Below are 23460 nucleotides of genomic sequence, written 5' to 3' on the forward strand. Positions count from 1 at the left end.
CCGTAATCTAATTACTGTCTTTTTACTGTAACGGATTTCTTTGGTATCCTGATTACGTAACGCCGTTACACGTATTCCGTTACTACCCAACCCTGATAGTGGGTGTGTGGGGCGGGGAGGGGCAAAGTTTTACACTAGATGTTGGAACATTGCTTTGGAAGATTTGATTGCATTCGGCCACAAGAGCATTACTGAGATGAGGTACTGATGTCAGATGATCAGTTCTGGATCATACGCGCCACTCCAGCTCATCCTAAAGGAGCAGCATCACTCCAGAGAACACAGTTAAACTGCTTCATGGCCCTTTGATTGGGGGCTTTATAGCCCCCTTGCCGACACTTGGCATTGGGCATAGTGACCTCAGGCTAATGAGCAGCTGCCCCAGAGCATTTAGAACATGCTCTTAGAGAATGAGTCTTTAGGGGCTATAGGCTCCTTTTACAATCATTTTCCTCAGTTGAGCTTTTGAGCTGTGGGGGAGTCATGGTGTTTGTTCAGCAGCAGACTGTTTTTTTTTTTCCTGACAGAATGCCTGAAGTTCCCAGTTTATGGTACTAAATGTGAAGGAGCTCATTTGAGTTTACTGCACATGCAGTGTGCAATATTAGAATTTGCTTGAAAGTTGATAAAATCCATGCCAATATCTTCATTTCAGGAAATGTGTAAAAATGAAATTTAATTCTTCAAATATTTCAGCAGTCAGATGCGCCACTAACTGAAGAATCACTCATATGCTAAAGATTCTACATCTACTGTTGTTTAATTATTATTTATATAAAATCTTCTTTCCACCAAATCCAGCTAGACTTTCACTGGACTCAAACTGAACTCTCAAATATATCAGCAATAACTATTCACATTGGCCATGACCACACCTTCACTACACTCACTGTTTTATTTTCCACATTACAGGGAAACTAACAACTACAGAAAACGAAACTAACATGTAACTTTCTTTTTAAGTCATGTAGTGCCTGCCTGCAGTAGCAGTATTCTTAACCAACCGACAGATTAACTTTGAAACAGTTGACGTTCTTCAAATACAAAAAACTGCATAGAGTTGTGATGGAACTTTTATTTTAATACAAAATACATAAATAGAGCATCTGTAGGTGGGTTCAGAGGCAGAAAATATTTGTACACATACAAACATCTTTATGGACACAAACAAGATGAAGCGACATTGAAAAACTGCTAGACAAAATAGGGCAGTAAGCTGCCAAAAGATATGCAATTGCATCTCCCAATCCCTTTCTGATAATGATAGGAGATCTGAAACATGATAAAAGAAAACTGACTTTTTTATCCTTTGTTATGTATTTCCCTGTCCAAGTGGAACACATTATATTTAACATTCAGAGAGTTCAAACGATCCATGAAAAGGACCATGACTGCTCAGCCATTAGGCTCTACAGCTTACTGCCACTACGTACCCACAATAGGCACATTCCTCTAAACATTTTTTTGCAACACCACAGGTTTGGCAGTTCGAGGGCAGCGAACAGTGAGGGAGCAAAAACACTAATCATGACATGATGCAGATAGCATTTCTCCTAAAAGATCCCAAGTTACGTGTGTCCTTTTAGCAGTGCTGATCACTATCCCAATAGTGAAGCATTAAGCAGCAGATGAGACAGATTGGAAAGGGACAGCGCTTGCATGCAATTCCAACATGCAATGTGCTGTCTATGGCACCAGCTATTTCTGGAGAATAAGTCTATTTTTTTAAACCAAGCTCAGTTTGTGCTTTTAAGTGGCAGAAATTATAGGCAATAAACACGCCTCTGTGTTCAGTGTACATGTGCAGAGCAATGTTAAATGCATTGTTCAAACCACTGATATAAAGAGCCCAAACAAACATAAATGTGAAAGTATGAATGTGTGCAAAGTCCCCTTAGTTTCTGTATTCCAATAACACAAGTTCTCAAAAATAGATATTGTATCTCTTTGCATTGGTTTGCAAAGAGATAACTAAAACAGAACATCTGTGAACGCGTTTGACAGTTATGGTAGATTAGTGGGTTAGCAAACTAACTTTGGGTTCATCTTAATGCAGCATCCACTTCAGCTCTATAAAGCTGCTCTGTGTTAATGACCGCTATAAACTGAACATTAACCCTAGAACCCTGCTTTGTAGTAAGCATCCTGCCAAGTGATTCAAACTCAACAAACTCACATAGCAATCTTCCTCAGATATGTTCATCCCTCAAAGAATATAGCAACTTCTGTTTTATGAGGTAACTCTTACCCAGGTTCAATATAATTTCTAGAATCTTCCTCTTCTTTCAACCTTACACATAAATATAAAATTTAACAATTGTTCAAACAGGTAAACATTCATATATCTATATATGAGTTTCTCAAAGAAAGTGTTACCATAACTGCAGTGCACATAAAGAATAGACGGCTTCTCAAGGGTGACGTAGAGTATCTGGGTAGTGATGCTCTATTGTGTATATAGACTCTGTTGTGTCTGAACAGTCTATGCAGGGGCAGTCCTGAAGGTGCTCCAGGCGTGGAAACAGCGAGTAAAGCAATGAGGTTCGTTGCCTTTGCGCACCAGGCGCAGCTTTCTCGGGTGCTCAGCATCCTTGGACCTCATGTGCTGAATGTAGACCTGACAAATGACAGCGAATGTTATAACAGAAAAAAAAAACAACTTATGAAACCACACTGCAGTGTTTTTTTGTTAATGGGTAAAGCTGTGGTGGGCAAAGTGAAGGTGATCTCACCTGACAAGCCTTCAGACTCAGTTTGATCTCCACCTGACTTGTCTGGGTGCCAACCCACATGTACACCTGTTAAACAAACATAAGCCACCATGTATAGATCAAGAATAAATGCAATGTGCCTTTGACCAAAGGTCTACTTTGTGATGTTAAATAAGCATGTGTCTTTACTTCTTTGCCATTGTCCAGGAGCATAATGTCATCATCAGCCAAATCATCTTGGCAGAAGTCAGAGCATTTCTCTGATACAGAAAAGTAGCCCTTCTCATTGGAGCACCTGCAGATAAATGACATTGATTCATTAAATGTTATACATGTTGAAAGCCGTTCAATAAATTGAACAGGTTAAAGCAGGGCTACTAAACCTGACAATTAAGAGGACAGTTGAATCAGGTGTGTTTAAGCAGGTAGATCACCAAACTGTGCTGGGCACTGGCCCTCCGTGACTAGAGATGTGCACCCCTGGGCTAAAATAACAAAAAACAATTTGAAACTCTAACCTGAAAAGCCTGGCATATTTCATGTACTCTGCATCTTCATCATATGGTTTCTGTGAGCCAATGCCAACCCAGAAGAAGTTTTCTGGTTCTTCTCCCTCATTTATCACCTGCGAATATGGATAGGGTAATCAAAATCCTGTTGTCGAATCCATATCATATTGTTTGTGTAAGGTCTTCCCTAATAACTGATTCAGATATGTACCTGCTTGCTGTAGGTGTCATCAAACATAGAGTTCATAATGTCCTCTGCCAGTTTAGCTTCATCTGGGTCTGCAGCTCTGCCAACCCAAGTATACACGATACCCTGATTGTCTGTACTCTCAAACGGCACCTGGAGAGGAGGAGCACAATTGCAATTAGAAATAGTGAAAATAAAACTATAAATAACTGTTTTTGCTCCAAACAGGGACATTTCTATTTGTAAAGTGAAGCATCAAAAAGACAAAATTTTAAATAGGATTATGTATGAATGTAAAATTTATACAATAACTAGAAATCGTTTAGAAATCGTGGCTCGGAGCTACATGAAGAATGTCTACATTTCAATTTTACTTAAATGTATGATGATTCAAAATATTTCTGTATGACATTTCAAGATCCGGAAAAAAAAACTTTCTTTGAATAAGCCATGTTCACATGCTTCCAGTCCATTGAAGGTGTGGTCTAATCTAAGAGTTTAGATTTTTTGCAAATGCTTAACAATTGCCTCATAATTAAAGTTACTTGCTAATCTGCAACTTCGATTGGGAGATCATAATTTCAACCATCACATATTTAGCAAGTACATTTTATATGTTTTCATTATTTAATAAATACTATAATATTGACAGTAAGTTTGAGCAGTCATCCTAGGTGGGAGGGGAGGGTATGCGTATGTAGGCGTAGGCCTAGGCCCTATAGGCCCAACAGGCCCAACAGGCCCAACAATACCGCCACCACTGCTAGTAGGCAACGCATCACAGGAACCAAAATAACAAAGAACTTGTGTAAACTCCATTAAGAACATATAGAGTATTACCTTCAGTATGAAACAGAACTCAGAGTTGAGGTTACTGGAATCAGTGAGAATCTGGATGGTTCTACAGAAAGAGAAAAAGAAAGTTAGGCACATTCAAATGTAATCTTTGGTGTTAAAAATCACTTCATCTTCACACGTTTGTGTAATATAGTGACCTGGTGCAGAGAGCACTGCCATTTGTCCGGATATGGTACAGGCTAGGCTGCACGTTGTCCACTTTAAGCTTCCTCTTCCCTTTGTGAATGATAAACTTTCTCTTGAAGTGTGACAAAAACTTGAGGTTCTCCTGCTGCTGGGTCATCCTAACAACCTGAGGCATGTCCACATTTAAAAGTTACTTCAGAATATATTTTCTGAACAAAAAACTTTAGCATTAACATTAGCACATTAGAACTTTTTACAATATCACTGAGAAGATCTCTAAAAGAAAAATAACAGGATTAGGAAAGCTCTCATAAATATATCACATCAGTTAAACAGCACTTATAAACTCATTAGGCCAGAAGATTTTTTTTTTTTTTGCCAAATAGAATCTATCCTCAATAAACGATACATAAAACGTACCTCCAGTTTGCCAGGAAAAAGGCTCTCAAACTTCTTTTGCAAGCTGAATGTGAACGTAAGCCAACCCATGTTGGAAGCCTCACGACCTTGCCAGAAGTAAACCACACACTGGAAGTCTTCTTCAGGCTGTTTGTCCTCATCCTCTCCCTCTCCTTCCTCATCTTTCTCTTTCTCTTTTTCTTTATCCTCTTCATACTCTACAGGCACCCAGTACCTGCGCAGCATTGCACATGTACAAACGTCAGTGGCATTAAATATCACCACATCAAATGAGTGGGTGAACATGACTGGTGCTCATATTGCTACTTCAAATAATGTACACGCTCAGCAAATAAAGTCCAGAAATAACTGAAAAGCCCAGAAAAGAGGATCACAAAGGCTTTCAACCATACTAATTTTTGTGCAGATTTCCTCTCCACACCATCCCCCATATCTAATATACTGAGACTAACACCGTAACGTGTTCACCATGCCCCAGAATACTTGAGTGAATGTCATGTCATTAATGATGGACATAAAGAAGAGAGATGAAAATGAAAAACCTAAAAAATACAGCACAAGACTATCTATCTAGGCATTACTTACCTGCAGAGGAACACATAGCAGTCCTGTGTGTGGAAGTGGCCAAACTCTTCTTCTGGCAGTCGGGCAAACTTCTTCCCTTCCAAAACAAATCCCTCCATGCCATCCAAGTCCTCATTCCACTCCTCCATCATTTGCTCAGCCTGTAGAAAGGTTATGGTAAGGCATACACCATGCAGCAAGTATCTCTGACTCTCATTCTGTACACTACCTCAATCAGTCTGTTAAGCAAACACTACTACAAGGTCAACCTTTCTGCACTGAACCTACAAATATACAAAAATGCTACTGCATTAGGGATCTGGTAGACTTCTTTGTTAAGATAATTAACAAGCATTTATACGCCCCCTTTCAAAAGCTATCAAAATTATGAAAGGAGCTATGAACAAGCCAGTATTATCACGGTATTGTACTGTAATGCAAAGACATCACCTCAGACAGCGGCATGGGTGGCTGCCTTGGCAGGAACAGAGCAGTCAAGTCAGCCTTCATCTGGTCCTTCTGCTCAGCATCCTTCTTCACCTTTCCAGACAGGCCATCAGTCTGCTGCACACTTTCTGCATTTCTGGTGTAGTCCACCCTCAACACATCATCCCAGTTCTTGAACCTGGATTTAAAGACCTATTGAGAACAACAGAAAGGTTTCTTAGAGTTAAATCTGCTATACTAGGGAAATGAAAACATCAATCAAAACCATGTAGAGATATTCCAGGATCTCAGAGAAAAGCAGAGGACAGTACAAACAATGAAACAATAGTGCAAGAAACTGCTTTCATGATTTTTAGAACTACTAAGGTCTAACCTGGCATTCTGTGCCCTCAAGGTTGCGGATGACCACAGCGTGTTTTGGTCGATGGAGCATACTGCACAGCTCCTGGCCCAGTTTCAGGGCAGCTGCTCTTACAAGGCGAGGAGACTTGCGGCCAATCCAAATGAAGACTTCAGACCAGCAGTCCAGTATATATACACCTTTAGTGTCCAGAAGGCTTTGGAGCTGCAGTCAGAGGTCATTTTTTAAATGATTAGTACATTGAAAAGAAACCAACTTAGAATTAAAAACAAATGACGGTAGCTGAATAATACTTTGCAATAGTAACAGACAATTTCACATACCAGTCTGCGCTCTGGAAGCACATCAAGTTTGACCTTGTCCTTGTGTTCAACTGAAAGCTTGTAATTGATCTGAGGAAGTTCAAGATATCCCAAACCCAGGCCAACCTACAACCAACACGACAACATTGTAAAATATTCATACAAAAACAAAGTGGTTTGGAAACAGGGGCTTGGCATAGTGTGGTAATAGAACCCTCCATGTGGCAAATTGGGTTGGATTCCATGTGTGGGCAAGCATACAAGTGTCCTTGGGCAAGACTCTTAATGCTACGGTCACCTACCACTGTACCATGATTAAACTGAAAGTCGCTCTGGATAAAAGCATCTGCAATAAATGTAATGTAACAAAACTTCAATAAAACCACAGGTTAGACATTTACCTTGTAGAGCTTAGGTCGAACAGGAGAGAAGTCATCTGGAACGTGTTTCTTGATTTCCTCAGGCTGCCCCCCAAGAATTTCCCAAAATTCTGGAGGCTCCTGATTCTGCATCAATGAAGTGATCTCAGATTTGCCCTTCCTCTCATTCTTGTTTATCTTCTCTGCAAATAGCCTATGGATACCATTAGCAGCATTGCTAGTTAAACTGTATCATTAAAATTGGAACTTTCAAACAACTAAAATCAATAATACCTGGCTTTTGTAGTACCACTTAGTGTGGCATTGGCTCCCCTCCACACATATATTTCAAGACCATTATCCAGCAAGAACACAAATCTGATAAGAGACGGGGAAAAAAACGTTAAAGTTCGGAGATTACCCATATTGTTATGTGTTTGCCACACGACAGGTGACCTTGGACTCACCGTGGATCAAGGGAGGCTGCCTTCAAAGGCACAGATTCCAACCGAATGTTCTTCTTTCCATACACACGGTAAAGTCTGTCCAAAAAACAAACAGATTAATGTGCCTGAGTCTACAGCTGCTCAGAAGCAGCTAAGAGGCTAATACTAACATGTACTAGGCTTCACTTTCTTACCTTGTTTGGTATTGTGTATCCTCCACAGTGTAGAATCCGCTAGCAGTTCCTCCTTCAATGTAGGAGAGTTCATTGTCAAATACCTAGAGTAATAAAGAAGAGGCCAAAACATTTCAGAATGTAATATACAGTATTGCAGTTCTTGCTGAACAATTAAAGAGCACTTCTTACTTAGGCTTCAGTATTGTTTTATCAAACGAATGCGTTATGCTTACTGCGGTAAATTCTTCACTTTCATCTCCCATTTCCTCTCTAATAGTCCTACACTCAGCACCCAGGTAATTGCGAAGATTGACAGCATGGATAGCAGAGCCTGCTTTCTTATCCAAGGTGGCTTCCTGACCAATCCAGTAATAGATCTGCCAGTTCAAAGCTCCATTGTCATCTAGAAAAGTCTGAAAATTAAGAAAAGGATTGATAATGTTGAAATGTATGCAACACTACCTGTCCGCAGATGCAGAGCAAACAGCATTCAGAAGGAACCATTATTTTAGACTAGATGTATTAGAATTGCATTATTATAATGGAGTAAAATCAAAATTCAGAGTTTTAGCTTAAAACAAGAAAACAAAAGTAAACCTTACCTTCAGGACAATGTAACAGTCCGCCTCGTAGAACTTTCCATGGAAAGCCTCATCCACTTGCACAGGCAAGAAGTTTTCTATCTGCCACACAGTGACTCCAGGAATATGGCCCACATCTTCAGTGAAAAACTCTGAATAGTCGAGTGGAGGCTTCTCAAGGTTCTTGTCCCATCGCTTGGACTTCAGGTCAGAGTACTTCAGATCACCGTTCTCCTAATATGATACACAAAGAGTCTTGAATTTAATTCTCTTTTTTATTATCTTTCATGCACACGTATGTGTATAATACAGGACACCAGTTCAGGCTGCAGTCAGCTTTTCTCTCACCTCAATGGATTTGTTCTTCTCCTGTGCTACATCAGACATGCCTTTCAGAACTTGCTTAGCCTGGTCATCCTGTGAGGAATCCTTTCGTCGCCTTAACCTCATCTTCCTGGCCATTGGATCTCTTGGACTATTGCCTGTACAGACAGCAGAGTTTATGCTGTGAAACAGAGGCCAACACTTACACAGCCATCCAGTTTCTGCAGTACTGGAATCGTGCCATTTCATGTGTTTATATGTAAAAGTGTCAAACACAGATTAGGGAGTATTATGTCAACAACAACCCTGAAACTAGATACGTGAAGCCCATTAAAATAACAATAACAAATCACTATGTTTACTCCACCTCCACCAGCTGCAGCCACAGTGGCTGGTGATGCGCCTGCTAATCGCAACTGGTTCTGCAAAGAGAAGTCTATGTTGTACCACTCGGCTGCCCTGTCAACAGGCTTTGGGGGCATAACCAGGTTTGGATTCTCTCGAACATCTAAAACCTACGATTAAAACAATAAAATGAGAATTAATTGTAGTACCAACATTTGAATACTAATCAAATACAATAAAGTTCAAACAGTTTTTAAACTTACTTCTAAATCAGTGAGGAAATGGATGGCCTCTGGTAAAGTTACAAGACGGTTTTTGTTCAACACAAGTTTCTTCAATTTCCCACACCTGAAAAATACAAATGAATCAACAACGGCACAGTTATTACTTGAGTTGTTACTGGTTTCACACAACACCAAATTTCCAACTGACAGTGACAAAACTGAAGGTTCCAACCTGCAGAGCCCCTCTGGAATCAGCTCCAGATTATTGTTGGCTGCCATAAACTCCACCAGGTTGGAAAGCTTCCCGACACCAGATGGCACTCCATCAAAGTCAAGCTTGTTTGAGTTCAAATACAGCTTCTTCAGTTTGGATAACTTGCAAACTGCAGACTGCAAAACGGTGAATTATACAATCAATTAGGAAGACATGTTACACAACTGTTAGACAACTGTATTATCTACTACAATGCATGGACTTCAGAACTGTTATGAATAAGTCAACAAACAGGCATAGTACAATAAATTTGTGTTGAAGATGACAGCATTTTTATCATACAAGCAGGACAGGTTAGTGCTTCTTTCTTTTTGTTATTACTACAAACAAAAGAATAATATATTCTGGGTTTAATTAGAGCGTCAAAATGTATGGGAATAACTGCAAACATCTGGCAGGTCTTTCAAAACTCAGCCATTCTGAATGACAGAAATACGTCAGTTAATGAAAAAGAACATAATGTTCTTCTATGAGGTAACTGAATGGTCTGCTTCAGGCGGTACACTTCGCTGAGGAGCTAAATACTGCATATCAGAAGATTTTAGCAAAGAAAGACAATAACCAAGTAATGTTGATGCTTTATATTTTAGTCGCTCTCAAGAATACTGTATATCATCAGCAATATAGGCCACACTTTTTTAACAACCATCCCACCACTGGCCAAAAATATCCTGCATAATTTCTAAAAGTAGGCAACCAAAGGTAATGACAAAAACCGGACCTGTTTGGCAAAAAAAGGAAAGTACTTACAGGCAAGGATGTGAGCTGATTCCTGGACAGGTTCAGAGTCTCCAGCTGGGTCCACTGGTCTATGCAAAGTGACAGCTCTGAGACCTGATTGCTACTCAGATTAAGGCGTTTTAAATTGGCCAAAGAATACAGGCATTCTGGCACCCGAGTGAGATCATTGCAGGAGAGATCCACATCTAGAAGAATAAAATTGTGTTTAACTGACATACAGTCTCTGTTAACACAATCTTATGTTAATAGATTTATATATTTTTTCCACACAGCAAGTAACACTGCCCTTTATTCTAGTACCTGCTAAATTAGTGAGTCCTTCAAGACTTGTCGGCATGTTGCTTTGAGTACGCTGTGTGTTCCTTAAATGGAGTGTCTGAAGGGCTACCATTGCGGGCAACTGCCTATTCACATATACAACCAACATAACATTCACTCAGAGCTTATCAGCCATCACTGAGAAAACAATGAGGTCATCAACTGAATCACACACTACATACTCCCTTATAACAGAGGTTAAAGGTTGCAATGAAATAAACTTCAAATTCAGCCTTACCTTAACTGTGCATGCATGAGAGGATTATTGTTGAGAATGAGTGTCTGCAAATGAACCAAACGTCTCATCTGGGGGGGCAGGCTATCCAACTTATTGTCACTCAGGTCCAGGTATAGCAGATCGGTTAAGTTAATGAACAACTGATTTGGTATGTTATCAATGCTGAAAAAGAACATGGAAAAAACAGGCATCAGCATGAAAAGATTCTCAGAACACATCAGTCACTGCCACCAACAACCTAATATTCTCCCTGACCGAAACCACAACTGAACTGAGCTGTACCTGTTATGGCTAAGGTTAAGGACCAACATATTTCTGGAATTCTCCAAGTCCCTTGGGATTTCAGTTAGCTGGTTGAAGCTCAGGTCCTGGAAAATAAAAAAAAGAGAACACATGGCGGCAGATGAACTCATATTTTAATACTGGAAGATGGAATATAACACAACTAGAAGAATCTAGAACATATGATATAATGTGATGTGCTAAGGTACATCACATTATATTATATAATGTTACATTATACAGTAATGACAGCTCGCAGGCAAGCAAGACCTGCTGACGGAGGTCTATAAATGATTAAACTTCTCATTTTATTGTGAAATCTGTGGACAAAACATACCAGCACTGAGAGGTCATCCAGCTGAAAGATATCATCTGGAACTCCTGAGTTCTTAAGGTTGTTTGCTCTGGCCACAACTGCCTATACACAGGAATAATGCATGTTTGAGTACTATGTATATATAATCAAATTTTAAAAATTATTAAAAATGGAAAATAAAGTACACTTTATATTACTGCAATGTAATTTACCCTTAGGTTGGGAAGGCTTGACAGCTCTCCATGTAGCGTTGTAAGACTGTTGTGGCTCACTGACAAATGTTCCTGATTACAAATTTTGAAGGATGGTAAAACAATTAATGGATATGTGCACATGATAAATCTCTATATTTTAATGTGTGCGTGCGTGCGTGTGTGTGTGTGTATATATATATATATATATATATATATATATATATATATATTTATTTATATAGTACGTAATGTAAAACCAGTGAAGAATCCTCACTAATTTCTGGAGGGACGACAGTTCCTCTGGAAGATAGCAAAGCCCAGTTCTGTTGAGTTTCAGCCATCGGAGGCTGGACATAGATTTGACATGCTCAGGAAAGTAGCCCCCCTTTAGAAACAAGACAAAACACAATCGTCACAGCTTCAACTACTACTCATCAGACCAAAATATCTGGTGAAGACAGATGACAACACACTTGCTGGTTCCGCATAAAGACCATTATAGTATAATTACTATAACCCTAAAACTTCTTACCCTTTTGTTCTTGGTCAAATCAAATGCCTAGCAGTATTTTTAGTATACAGCATTGAATCTGAGGCTGAATGAACAAAGTAGAAGATCATAATAACCATTTGGACACATTAGGAGTAACAGTTAACCTAGCTGCTCTATCAACAACAGCTTAATAGCTGGATGTCTAAGGTTAGTCGACATCTGGACAAGGGAATATTAACAGCTTTTTCTTAAGAGTGTGTGCTGAGAAAACATTTAAATAATGGATAAAACAGTTACAAAATGAATGTGGATCGGTGCCAAGCCGTGAGGCGTGTAACAGCTTGCTAGCTACCTAATCTAGCTAACTTAGCCCCATAGCTACATAACATTAGCAAGCTGGCTACGTAATTTCACACCAAAATATAATTTTAACCACAAGGAGATGTTCAGGAGCAACATAAAAAGTGTCTAGGGTCAAACATAAATAAGGTTAACAAATTGCCTGGCATAATATCTGTTTTTCTTTTTCAGAGTTAACAGTCCACTTCTCATACTCACAAGTTGCTGGTGTTAGCCAGCTAACGCCCAGTAACTGTTGTCTACTGTAGGCTAATGAGTTAGCAAAAGCTATCGGCTTCGCCCTGCTCTGACAGCTAACGCTGAGTTAACTGGTCAAGTTATTCACTCCTAAATGGGTTCTTGAAATACCCTGTAATGAAAGAGCTTCGTTACAGATAGTAAAGTCACATAACACTTACTTTAAAATCGTTTCCACTCAAGTCTACCCCCCTGATGAAGGGGAGAACTCCGGTGGCAGCCATTTCTAATTCAGGATGTAGCAGTCAGCCTATTTCGGGCTGAGTGTGAGACCGCAGCAGCAGCCGGCGAGCAGCCCCACCCTCTCTGAGTTCACCCAGAACGGCCCACACGCTTCACTCAGCCTCTTATATTCATCTTGGAAAAAAGATTGAAATCAAATTTTTCATTGACTCGAAAAATAAGTAAAACTTGCATTTAGTTTTAGCTTACTGTTCATTAGGCCACCATGCTTACCCTCCCAAATAATGAATAGGCTGTTACTTTAAAGGGGAATTTCGCAGTCTTTTCAAATTTCTGTTACATCTGAATCTTTGAGATGTAAACAAAGTCATTCTGAGTGGTTTCATGTGAAATGATGCACTGTAGAGAAATGTACTGTTTTGGATTTCATTACAGTGGTGGTGATAGGAACCAGAGGTCCGGATGTCTACAGCCCAAATACAGCCATTTTATTTACTATCCAAAATGACCAGTAAACCTACACGTGTCTTGTTAGTTTGTACATGTTATTGATAATGGTAAAATACTTTTAAATAAATAAAAATCTGTGGCTAAAAAGTAATTTTGCATTTAAATGTCCTGCATGTACCTTTCCACCATGAATGTAGCATATTTTAAACATATATTGTAGGCCAAACCATAATCATAAAGCCATCATGCTTCATAGTATCTGTTCATAACCATTGTGTGCAACAACTTTCTCGCTGAAATGTAGTTAATAGCATAAAATATGTCAGATGTCTGGTTACTATCACCCTGAATGGCACATTACACCTCAAACTTCTCTGAATGACATTGTTTATATTGTTTATCTTTTCTGAGTAAGACCTAACACCTCGACTGCAAATGTATCAACACCCAATCCATCACATCCAGGAATCTTATGGTCAGCTCAAAGTAAGCCTGAAATATTTAACACTTAACTGATTAATAAACAGAGTAAAAGTAAATAAAGGTGTTACCTCTATCCTAAACTGACTACTCAAAAATAATGACTGAGACAAGTCAGTCCTGTGAAGTGTGAGATCCTCCCAAAGACAAGATCCACTGAAACATGATCAATGGCCAAAGCACCAGCAATGTACCCTTTTTCCACAAGCATGAACTGATTCTTACTCAGTTTGCTGGGATAGAGTGGAAAAACAAGTTGCTCAGTTTTTCAGAGCTTACCTGGACAACTGTCTTTGACTGACTGACATTTTTTCAGGAGAGCTCTTGTAACTTTCCATACTCTTCTCTCCTTTGTTGTCAAATTCATAAAAATGACAACTGTCTATGACCATGGAATAAATAAACAGGTAGACTGGAGTTGTAACACCTCCCACATCTTTAAGTCTTTCATCTGGTCCCAGTTATTTCTTCAAAACATTTTTCAGACCATATTGTGACTAACATTTAAATTGCAATTATTTTATATCTATTATTATATGCAATTATATTATAAGTCCAGGCCTGTTTGTTTGGCAAGAAGACGAACATATGAGGGGTTTCATTCCAAAACGCTCTATATTCATTTGTAATAATTTTGGACATGAGTTTTTGAGAAGAAAAACAGCTAATGTTAATGGAAAACATGTTTTATTTCTCTAATAAATGTGGTATTAATCATAATATAGCATTGATCTTTCTTACATGTGTAAAGCATTCACAACAACATATATCATGAAAAAAAAATGGCTTAAAAAGTGATGTACTTTTTTTTTGCAACAAAACCCTTTATGCCCTCATTTTCTAGCCTCAGAATTGAATGCTGACTCAGGGTGCCAGACGGCCAGTTAGCTGTGGCTGTGTTGTCATGTATGCATGATGAGTTATAATTAAAATAGCAGGTCTTGTGAAGTCTTTCAATTGCAATTTCGATATAAAAACAATTAAATTTTTTAGCCCTAATTAGTCAGGATAAGAGTCAATAATTCTGACATTATCTCACTTCAATTTTCAATATAGGTAGATAAATCTAATGTACAAATCAGAATAACAGTGAGATCAGTCAAAACAAAGACATATCCTTACTTATGTTGTGTTTTATTCTGTAAAAGTATTACATTTTTTAAAACAAAAATAATCTTACAAAATACACAAGTGACTCAGTGGACAGAATGTCCACATACGATCAACAGCAGACAGCACCAACTGTTGCCGTCTCACCGGCCCTGTGGACAGGTGGTCCGTGTGTGGCCTGGCTCATGGCAAATTCCACAAGTTCTCTGCCTTTTAGCAGTGGGGGCTCTGCTCGAAGAGGCTCCAGTCTTCCTACTGCCATTCCACTTCTTGTTGTCTCCTCCAGCGTTTCCAACAGCAACTGAGAGAGCAAGAGAAAAAATAATAAGGAAATGCCATTAAATCACTTACAATTACTCTACCTTTGACCTGGTTTCCATTAGCTTTACATTATGGTTTCGAGATATGCTGTGCACAGGAGCACCTGATCAATTACCTGGAGCCACGTTCTCGTCTGCCCATTGAAAGAAACCGCACTGCTGGTCCCGTGGTTTACCACATGTGTGGAACATCCTGCCTTTGTTTGGTCCGTCTTTCATGACGGTCCTTTGGACTGCAGGTTCATTACAGTTACACATAGTTTCTCCTCCGTCTCCTGCTGATCCTCTGCTGCTTTGCCTCTGCTGAGGTGCATTTCCAAAGCCAAGTGAAGGCCTGGGAGGTTGAGAGCTGTGTCCAATTGATCCCCTGCTTGCTGCTGGTCTGTGTTGGTCATTCGGCTGATCTGCCCAAAGGAAGAACTTACAGTTCCCCGTATTGCACTTGTAGAACTGACGACCCTGGTTGGGACCCTCTTTACGAACTGTGAGAAGAAGTGCATCCTGACCGCAGTTACATACCACAGCATTGCCCTGGACAGAAGAAGGTGGCTGCATGGGCCACGCCTGTGTGGAACTAGGCAGTGGGGGCCTACTGCTGTCTGTATTTAGTCTGGGAGGTGGAGGCCTGTTCTCAGATCTGGACTGAAGTGCTGAATTGGTTCTTGGAGGATTAGACTGACGGGAAGCCGAACTGTGATTAACCTGAGTGGCGGAATCTCCTCCTCCCCTGAGATACTTCAAATTCAGAACCTCTCTTAGGGTCTCATCACAGCCACCAATGCATCCAACAAACTCAAGATCCATTCCTGGAGGTAAGCTTCCCCTCTTGAACTTGAACGTCAGCCTGAAAAGGGTTTGAAAAAGAGACAGAAAACTTTTCAGCCATTTTGACATGGGGGACTCACAGTGTAGAAGTGAACGTTTCTCAGCAAAAAAGTAGGCAGCACAGTCCTATTTCTTACATGTGGACAGGATGTGGGCGACATGTTGGACAGATGCTGTCATCTCTGCTGACCTCCAACACTGTATCTGGAAACCACACTGCTGCCTTACAGGCTGGGTAGCCCATGCATGACAGAAACTTCCTGCAAAGAGCAGGCGAGAGAGTGAGATGACAAAGGAAATACTACAAAAAAAACAAAGAGAGCAACAACCTCATCTATAGTCAGCATAATTTCATTCTCACTTCATAAAATGCTAACACTCTATACTTACCCCGTGCCTTCCTTCCTCTTCTTCAAGACCATATCCCGGTTGCACTGCGGACACTTCCGCACTGGTAGAGGCATTTCTAATTCTTGTTCCTCTTGCTCTGTATACTCTTGGGCCTGGCCCAAATAACTGGACAGAGCCTCATCTAGTCTAAAAAGAGCACAACAGGTTTGTGAAATATGTTCACATTAGCACAAATATTAGAGCACTGGTAAAACATGCTTTAAATTCTTCTGCTACAGGGCTTTCGCAATTGTAAGAACTATGTAAACTTACTTTTTTGCCTTCCTGACAGACTCTATGAAAACAGCCTTGTACTTTGCCACATGATGTCTGAGGACAGACGCCTTGTCCTTCCGCCCCTCTGACACAAGCTTCAGATCTGCCTCCAGTTCTGCCCTCAAGTCTGGTTTAGACATCTCATAGCCCATGGAATTGTACCCTAAAACCCAAACAGTGACAAACAGTTAACAATACAATCACCACAAATACAAAAATAAAAGTTATCAACAACCTGACTTCACATTTGACCCTATGTGAGGTACAATACTGTCCATACCCTCAACGAGCCCCATCCCAAGCTCTCCAGGAAGGAACCTCTGATCCGCTGTTAGGCCCACATACATGCGGCTTTTGATGGTCTCAATGTGCTCAGCATGTGTGGCGTCGGTTCCTGCAGAGTCATATAAAAATCAGTTTCACTCTGTAAACATAGTGTCAAGAGCCAGACCTATAAGCTAAGCACCATACCAATGCCATGCCTCTCCATCAGAGAAATCAAGTCAGCCTCCGTCAGAAGTTGTGGTGGGCTAGTCTGTCCTTCCACCATCTCAATTGCTGTGGGCTGAAATGTTGTGTTGGGCGTATATAATGGAATAACCTAAACAAAAAAACAGTTTTGTTTAAGTAAGACAATAGCACTAAATTTCGATGTTAAATTAATCCTGAGTACATTTCAGAATAGCAAGATCACCTTATTATACCACTTGTCATAGGGGTAAACTTCAAGATAGTTCCTAGCAATGATTGTGAGTCCACTTGCAGAGAATTTCTCCTGAGCAATGTCAATGTCGACAATCACCTCCTTGCCCTCTGCATTTTTGGAGCAACAGGCCAGAAAGTGCCGAACGATAAACTCGTACAACCGCTTCTCATTTCCCTATTCAGATTGAAATGGATGAGAAATATGAAAAATCAGATACTGAATTAAATGAAAGATATTGCATTATTCATGGTTTTATTAGTTCAGTATAAGTGGTTAGCATGCGGTATACGGAACGCAGAAGGTCACCTGTAGACTATTTGTGTATTTAGTGGGGTGAATGGGAGGATGGGCCTGGTCAGATTTGTTTCCATTCCGAGGTGTGGGCCCACCGCTATCCAAAATGCCTTGCGCAAAAGGCCCCCACTCATTGTCCTCAGTATGCTGCTCAACAAGCGGAACCAAATTCAGGTTTGTGGGAAACATGTTGGTCTCAGTACGAGGATAACTGATAAACCTGGATAAAATACAGAAATATTGTTTCCCCCCATTGCAGTAAAATAACCTTTATGCAATATAACACTATAATTAAAGTCATACCCTTGGGTATATAGCTTTTCAGCTATTTTCATGGTCTCCTTTGCACTTATCCTTAACTTCCTTGAAGCTAGCTTCTCAAGTTCCTGTGTAAGAAAACAGTGTGTTATATCTACAGTGGAGTCCAAAAGTCTGAGAACACATTAAAAATCTGACATTTTTTCCTTTAAACTTGGAAATAAACACCAAAATTTTTTTTCATAACCTTGGAAAGTTTAAAACAATGAAATATTAACAATTTAAACAACTAAGAATTACCTGAACTTGTGCAACTATTCAAATGTTAAGGTCTTTGTACAATAAGGTCAGTCTTATCCCTTCTACTGAAGCACAAGTTTAGACATATCTCAGGTGGATCTGATCTACTGATCAGAGGCTTTTACACAAACTTATGAAGTCTGTGCCTGCTTGTGTGCACTGTCATTAACAAAAAAAAAAGGGGACATACACAACACTAAGAAATTCTGCAGTTCATGAAAACATCCAAAGATTCTACTTTTCACTCAAATTGTTGACTTTGTATTAAATTAGAAATGAATGGAAAACAGAAGCAATTTTACCAGTGGTCTCACGTTTTTGGACCCCACTGAACATTATGATAAAGTGTTTTCACCAAGCATGAATTAACAGTGTCCCTATAACAATCATTTGGAGCTATTCAAGAAGTAAATTTCATGTTAATGACTGACATCTCTCTAATTATGAAAGCCGTAAAGCTGATGCAAATAACAAGCATTTGTCTGTTATCTACTGCAGCATTGTTATATTTCACACTAAGTAGTTTGTGGGGCAAATGTAAAACACATGCGCTACTTGGGTTACTTACCACAGTGTCAAGGGGTAAAGGTCGCCATTTGCTTTTTGGTTTACTTATTACAGAAATCACTGTTGCCATTGGATCCTGAGAAAACATAAACAAACACTGAATTAAGATGAACAAACCTTCATCTTAAAGGGCTGTATAACGCTCAAGATCTGCACAGAATTCTCAGTAACAACATGTTATCAACAGCTTTAACAACCTATATGCAAAGATTAACACAGCAACTGTTAAAAGCCAGATACTAAATGTTGCCAACCTCCATACACATCTGGTAAAGCACAAGGCAGGCAGTGTGATTGAACAGACGATGTCTTTTCCAGCTGAACTCCACCGATTCCTCCTCACTAGGCTCATGGACCACTAGTAGACACAAATTTAACAAACACTGTCCACTCAATATAATGAACTTTTGCCCTTGCTTGGTTCAGTGTGTGTTAACTGTTTAAATGAGAAAGTTCAATGAATATGCATGTCTACTGTACAACACAAGATGCTTATATGTAAAATGAAAAAGGGGAATTCCACTGATTGTTCTAAATATCTGCATGATTCAATCATAGAGATGTAAATAAAGTAAGTATGCCATTCTACAGAAAACAGTCAAGTCAGAACTGTTCACAGTGGTGGTAAAAGAAACCAGATATCCGATGAGTTTAATGCCTCTAAAAGCTGCATCACAGAAAGTTATTACATGAAATAGTTACGAATACACTGCTGTCTGAGACAGTGATTTACTATAGTTTAAAAGCTCAGAGATAAGACTTTAGCCATAAACATTATTTAAAAGCCATTAATGTCAGGGGGGTACATGCAGGTAATTATCAGGCAAAACTTTAAAGATTATTTCTTTAAATATTACCTATTATTTTACATATATAAGATTACATATTAAAACTCAAGAGACACATGTCGTTCATTGGTCATTTTGGATAGTAAATAAAATGGCTAAATTTGTCTTGCAGACATTGTAAAACCTTGGGCAAGTTCAATCTCAAAACGTTGGCGGCTTTTGACTATGGCTTCCGGCCTGAATGACATGCGTCATTGAGACGGTGCAAAATGGTGTGCGACAGGCTTAGACGTACGTTTTCTCTCGTTTGATGGGTGTGTCAGAGGTGTTACCCAATCAACAGCGACGTGTACAGTTGAAGTCACAAGTTTACATACACCTTAGCCATATTCATTTAAACTCAGTTTTTCACAATTCCTGACATTTAATCAAACAGTTCCATTTTGTTTCATCAGACCAGAGGACAAAGTAAGATCTGTGTCCCAACGTGCAGTTGCAAACTGTAACCTGGCTTTTTTATTGCAGTTTTGTAGCAGTGGCTTTTTCCTTGCTGAGAGGCCTTTCAGGTCATGTGGATATAGGACACATTTTACTGTTGATATACATACTTTTGTACGCGTTTCCTCCAGTATCTTCATAAAGTCATTTGCTGTTGTTCTTGGATTGTTTGTATTTTTCACACCACCGTATGTTCATCTTTAGGAGACAGAACGCTCACTTTTCTGAACGGTATGATGGCTGCGTGGTCCCATGGTGTTTAAACTTGTATATTATCATTCAAACAGATAAACATGGAACCTTTTGGCATTTGGAAATTGCTCCAGGGATGTACCAGACTTGTTGAGGTCCACAATTCTTTTTTTGATGACTTTTTTTTTCCCCATGACGTCAAAAAAAAGAGGCAGGTAGGCCTTGAAGGTAGGCCTTAAAATACTGCCACAGGCAGACCTCCAATTAACTAAAATTATGTAATTAGAATCAGAAGCTTCAAAAGCCATGATATTGCTTTCTGGAATTTTCCAAGCTATTTAAACGTTCAGTCAACTTGGCGCATAAACTTCTGACCCACTGGAATTTTGATATAGTGAATTATAAGTGGAATAATCCATTTGTATCATTTGTTGAAAAAACTGCTTGTTTAAGGTACAAAGCACATGTCCTAAACAACTTGCTAAAACTATAGTTTCTGGACATGGAATCTGTGGAGGGGATAAATATGAGTTTTATATGACCTCATACTAGATGTATGTAAACTTATGACTTCAACTGTATATAAACTCCACCATATTAAAAAGGCAGTGCACACAATGGATTTTAATAAAGTCCTCTACAAATGTGGATTGGTGTACGCAACAACTGAAGACGTATTACAAGTATTCAAATAAGTATTAAACACATATTTAAATTTATTTCATCAGAGTCCAAAAATTCTTCAAAAAGAATGCCAAGAATGGCCCTCAGCTGCCATAGCTGCAAAGCTTGCGTAACACAAGAGTGTTCGGTGCACCACGATTCCAATTATACAAACGTTTTGCTATGTTTTGTCAGGGCTAAACGCAGCCCTGGTCCTATCACCATCGGTCAGTAGGTTTCTCAACAGTGCTCTATTTCTCATCAAACCACTCGCAATGAGCTGGTTTACATCTCATTGACTGAATTGTCCAGAAATGTTTAAAAATCAGAAGAACTCTAAGGTGGCCTTGCAGAGAAAGTATACCTTTAATTTTAAAGAAGGTCTCAGGGATGAAGGCTTGAATGGCTTTGAACCTCTCCACAACAAATCCAAGAGTAGGAAACTGACAGCTCCCATAGCTGATGAGCTGATTAGAAAGAGAGTCTGGGAAGATCTTTTGCAACCGTAAGGTCTGGAACCTTGTAAATGCTGCTCCTGGAAAGCAGTTGAAACAAACAAGCTGAATGTAAAAAGAATTTAACAGACAGGCAGAGGTTACTCATGTAGCATATGAGACTTGGAACTCTTACCAATACGCAGATCAAGCTCCTGTCTGACATCCACTGCATCACTGACATTGATGTCAGGCTCAGTCAGAGATTCACATGCTCTCCTAATGGAGTTGGGGGTAATCTCAGAGAACCGAGCACGGAACACTTGAATGTTGGCCTTAACTAAGAGGAAACACAATCCATGTCAGCACATCACACTCCACAAATAGCAATGCTGCAAGCAAGACATCCACAATTACAAAAAAATACATAAGTCACCTGCTTTGCAGACATCGATGATCTCATAACCAATGTTTTCTCCTTCTCTGTCACAATCAGTCCAAATGACAAGAGCCTGGCACTGTCTGGCCTCTCTCTCCAAGGTCCTCTGCAGGGTGAATGCAATGTATCTACCAATCAGTTCTAAAAAGTATCATTTTAACATAGAAATTATACAAAAACAGAGTCATTTTAATGTCATTAATTAAAAACACTACCTTTATTTGCACAAAGTTCTCAGGGCAATACTTTTCCACCTCTGCATCAAACAGCAGCACTGGATTACAGCTGTGCCTGTCACAAAAATAACATGCAACAATGCAGTTTAATATTACACCCAATTTATGTTACCTTTATCAATCTGTGACAAAACTGCTATTCAGGGCTTCTCTTACCATTTTTGAAATGGGGCTTTGAATTCAAGGGCTAAAAGATGTCCTGACACAGATGTCATGGAGACAGAAACATTCTGCCAGAAAAGACCACATAAAAACATTAGGCCAAACACAACTGATTCTATGCTTGCTGGTAAATACAGATAGAGCTGAGCAATATGACAATATTTATTATTATCGTGATAAACTATGTCACAACATGTCCCAGCATGCTTTTCTGAGCATATCATGTCTATGTTCACTACTTAAATAAATGGCTAAACGATTTTAGGGAAAATATCTAATTGCTATTTTTTTTCACCAATGCTGTGAACGAATACTGACTTATTCAATTTAAATTGCAATTATTTTCTGTAAATTAGAGTTGAGGCCTTAATTTATAGAACAGCATCAACATATCCAGTTTAGACTGCCAGTTAGTTGTGGTTGTGATGTCACAACAAATTGCTTCTAATTGGTCTAATTAGTTTGCATGGTCAGAGTTATTACAATAAATGCTCCAACTCAAAACATTAAAACGGTGTTGATTATGTAGACTATATAAAAAAAAATGCAAGTCTTGTGATGTAAAAATTGCACTCTATGTAATTATGATTATGAAACAAAAATGATTAATCTTTAAACACTTCCCAACTTTCTCAATAGTGACGTGGTGTATCGTGATTTTACATTTTTGCCATATCGCACAGCTCTAGCCTAATTACAGATTTTAGAAAACTTACTTGTCCAAAAAGATTATATTCATACTCATATATTTTGTTGTAGACCGAGAAGCCCTCTCTCTGTTATGAGAGAAAAAAACAAGACATTATAAATATCTCGTCTGCATACACAGCCAGGTCAGTCTATACAGGTGATCACCTCTCTATTGACCCTTACTCACCCTCCTTGCTCTGCCATTTGACATAATCTCCGCGATCCCTTTGGCGGCATCGTTCTTCTCAGCGACACAAAGCACCTTCTTAATCTGAGTTCTCCTGATCATACTGATGGATATTTGTCTACAGAATCGACTCTGAGCTGTCACTCGAAGCAGTGTCCGTGTGATAAAGTTCATAGCTCTCCTTTGCGGGCTCGGTGGGCGAGCTGTGGAGCCGCTGAACGGCTCATGGTCTCTAGTTTAGCCAAAGTAGCTAATGTAGGTCGACTTTTAGCTCGTTAGCGTGTAATTATGAAGCTTTCCATCATAGAACAAGCCAGACTGTCGTAAAGAAAACCCGTGTGCGCTGTTTAGACGGTGAGAAAAGCACCCAAAACGCCTAGACTAATGTCAACAAACCTACTGCCGTGACTCTGATAGACGAACTACAATCCTGAACTTTTCCAAAATAGGCGCCTAGCACGACCTGTCGTGAAACTGCCGCAAAGCACCCAGTTACACCTTTTTCCTAGCACGTAAACAAGCCCCACAGAGCAAATTAAACAATACGCGGCTCGGATTACCGAAAAAACTGCTATAAACATGACTATATAGTTATTCTGTTTTTTCACAATAATCCTAT

At 39.4% G+C, this 23460-nt stretch overlaps 2 protein-coding genes across 2 annotated transcripts; both read right to left on the bottom strand.

Annotated features, from left to right (window-relative positions):
* Positions 1-1055: 1055 nt before the first annotated feature.
* On the bottom strand, positions 1056-12617 carry flii (FLII actin remodeling protein). Its single transcript, XM_036566702.1, has 30 exons — positions 12555-12617; positions 11578-11688; positions 11322-11393; positions 11131-11211; positions 10794-10879; positions 10512-10673; positions 10256-10359; positions 9965-10140; positions 9173-9330; positions 8980-9064; positions 8739-8886; positions 8396-8529; positions 8069-8281; positions 7700-7879; positions 7485-7567; positions 7312-7386; positions 7139-7222; positions 6887-7058; positions 6507-6611; positions 6196-6387; positions 5826-6014; positions 5397-5536; positions 4812-5025; positions 4403-4557; positions 4248-4308; positions 3432-3560; positions 3230-3336; positions 2901-3006; positions 2733-2798; positions 1056-2617 (listed from the first exon to the last, which is right to left on the bottom strand). The coding sequence occupies exons 1-30, from the start codon at positions 12615-12617 to the stop codon at positions 2483-2485; spliced, it is 3786 nt and encodes a 1261-aa protein (XP_036422595.1). The 3' UTR covers positions 1056-2482.
* Positions 12618-14176: 1559 nt separating this feature from the next.
* top3a (DNA topoisomerase III alpha) lies at positions 14177-23436 on the bottom strand. Its single transcript, XM_036566703.1, has 19 exons — positions 22842-23436; positions 22681-22740; positions 21959-22032; positions 21782-21857; positions 21564-21672; positions 21324-21467; positions 21058-21228; positions 18807-18910; positions 18554-18628; positions 17731-17813; positions 17440-17647; positions 17122-17307; positions 16899-17028; positions 16708-16821; positions 16425-16590; positions 16152-16298; positions 15899-16021; positions 15053-15780; positions 14177-14917 (listed from the first exon to the last, which is right to left on the bottom strand). Exons 1-19 carry the CDS (start codon positions 23013-23015, stop codon positions 14760-14762), a joined length of 3030 nt encoding a protein of 1009 aa, XP_036422596.1. The 5' UTR covers positions 23016-23436; the 3' UTR covers positions 14177-14759.
* Positions 23437-23460: the final 24 nt, after the last annotated feature.

This window comes from Colossoma macropomum, unplaced genomic scaffold (assembly GCF_904425465.1).
Source record: "Colossoma macropomum unplaced genomic scaffold, Colossoma_macropomum, whole genome shotgun sequence".
Lineage (NCBI taxonomy): Eukaryota > Metazoa > Chordata > Actinopteri > Characiformes > Serrasalmidae > Colossoma > Colossoma macropomum.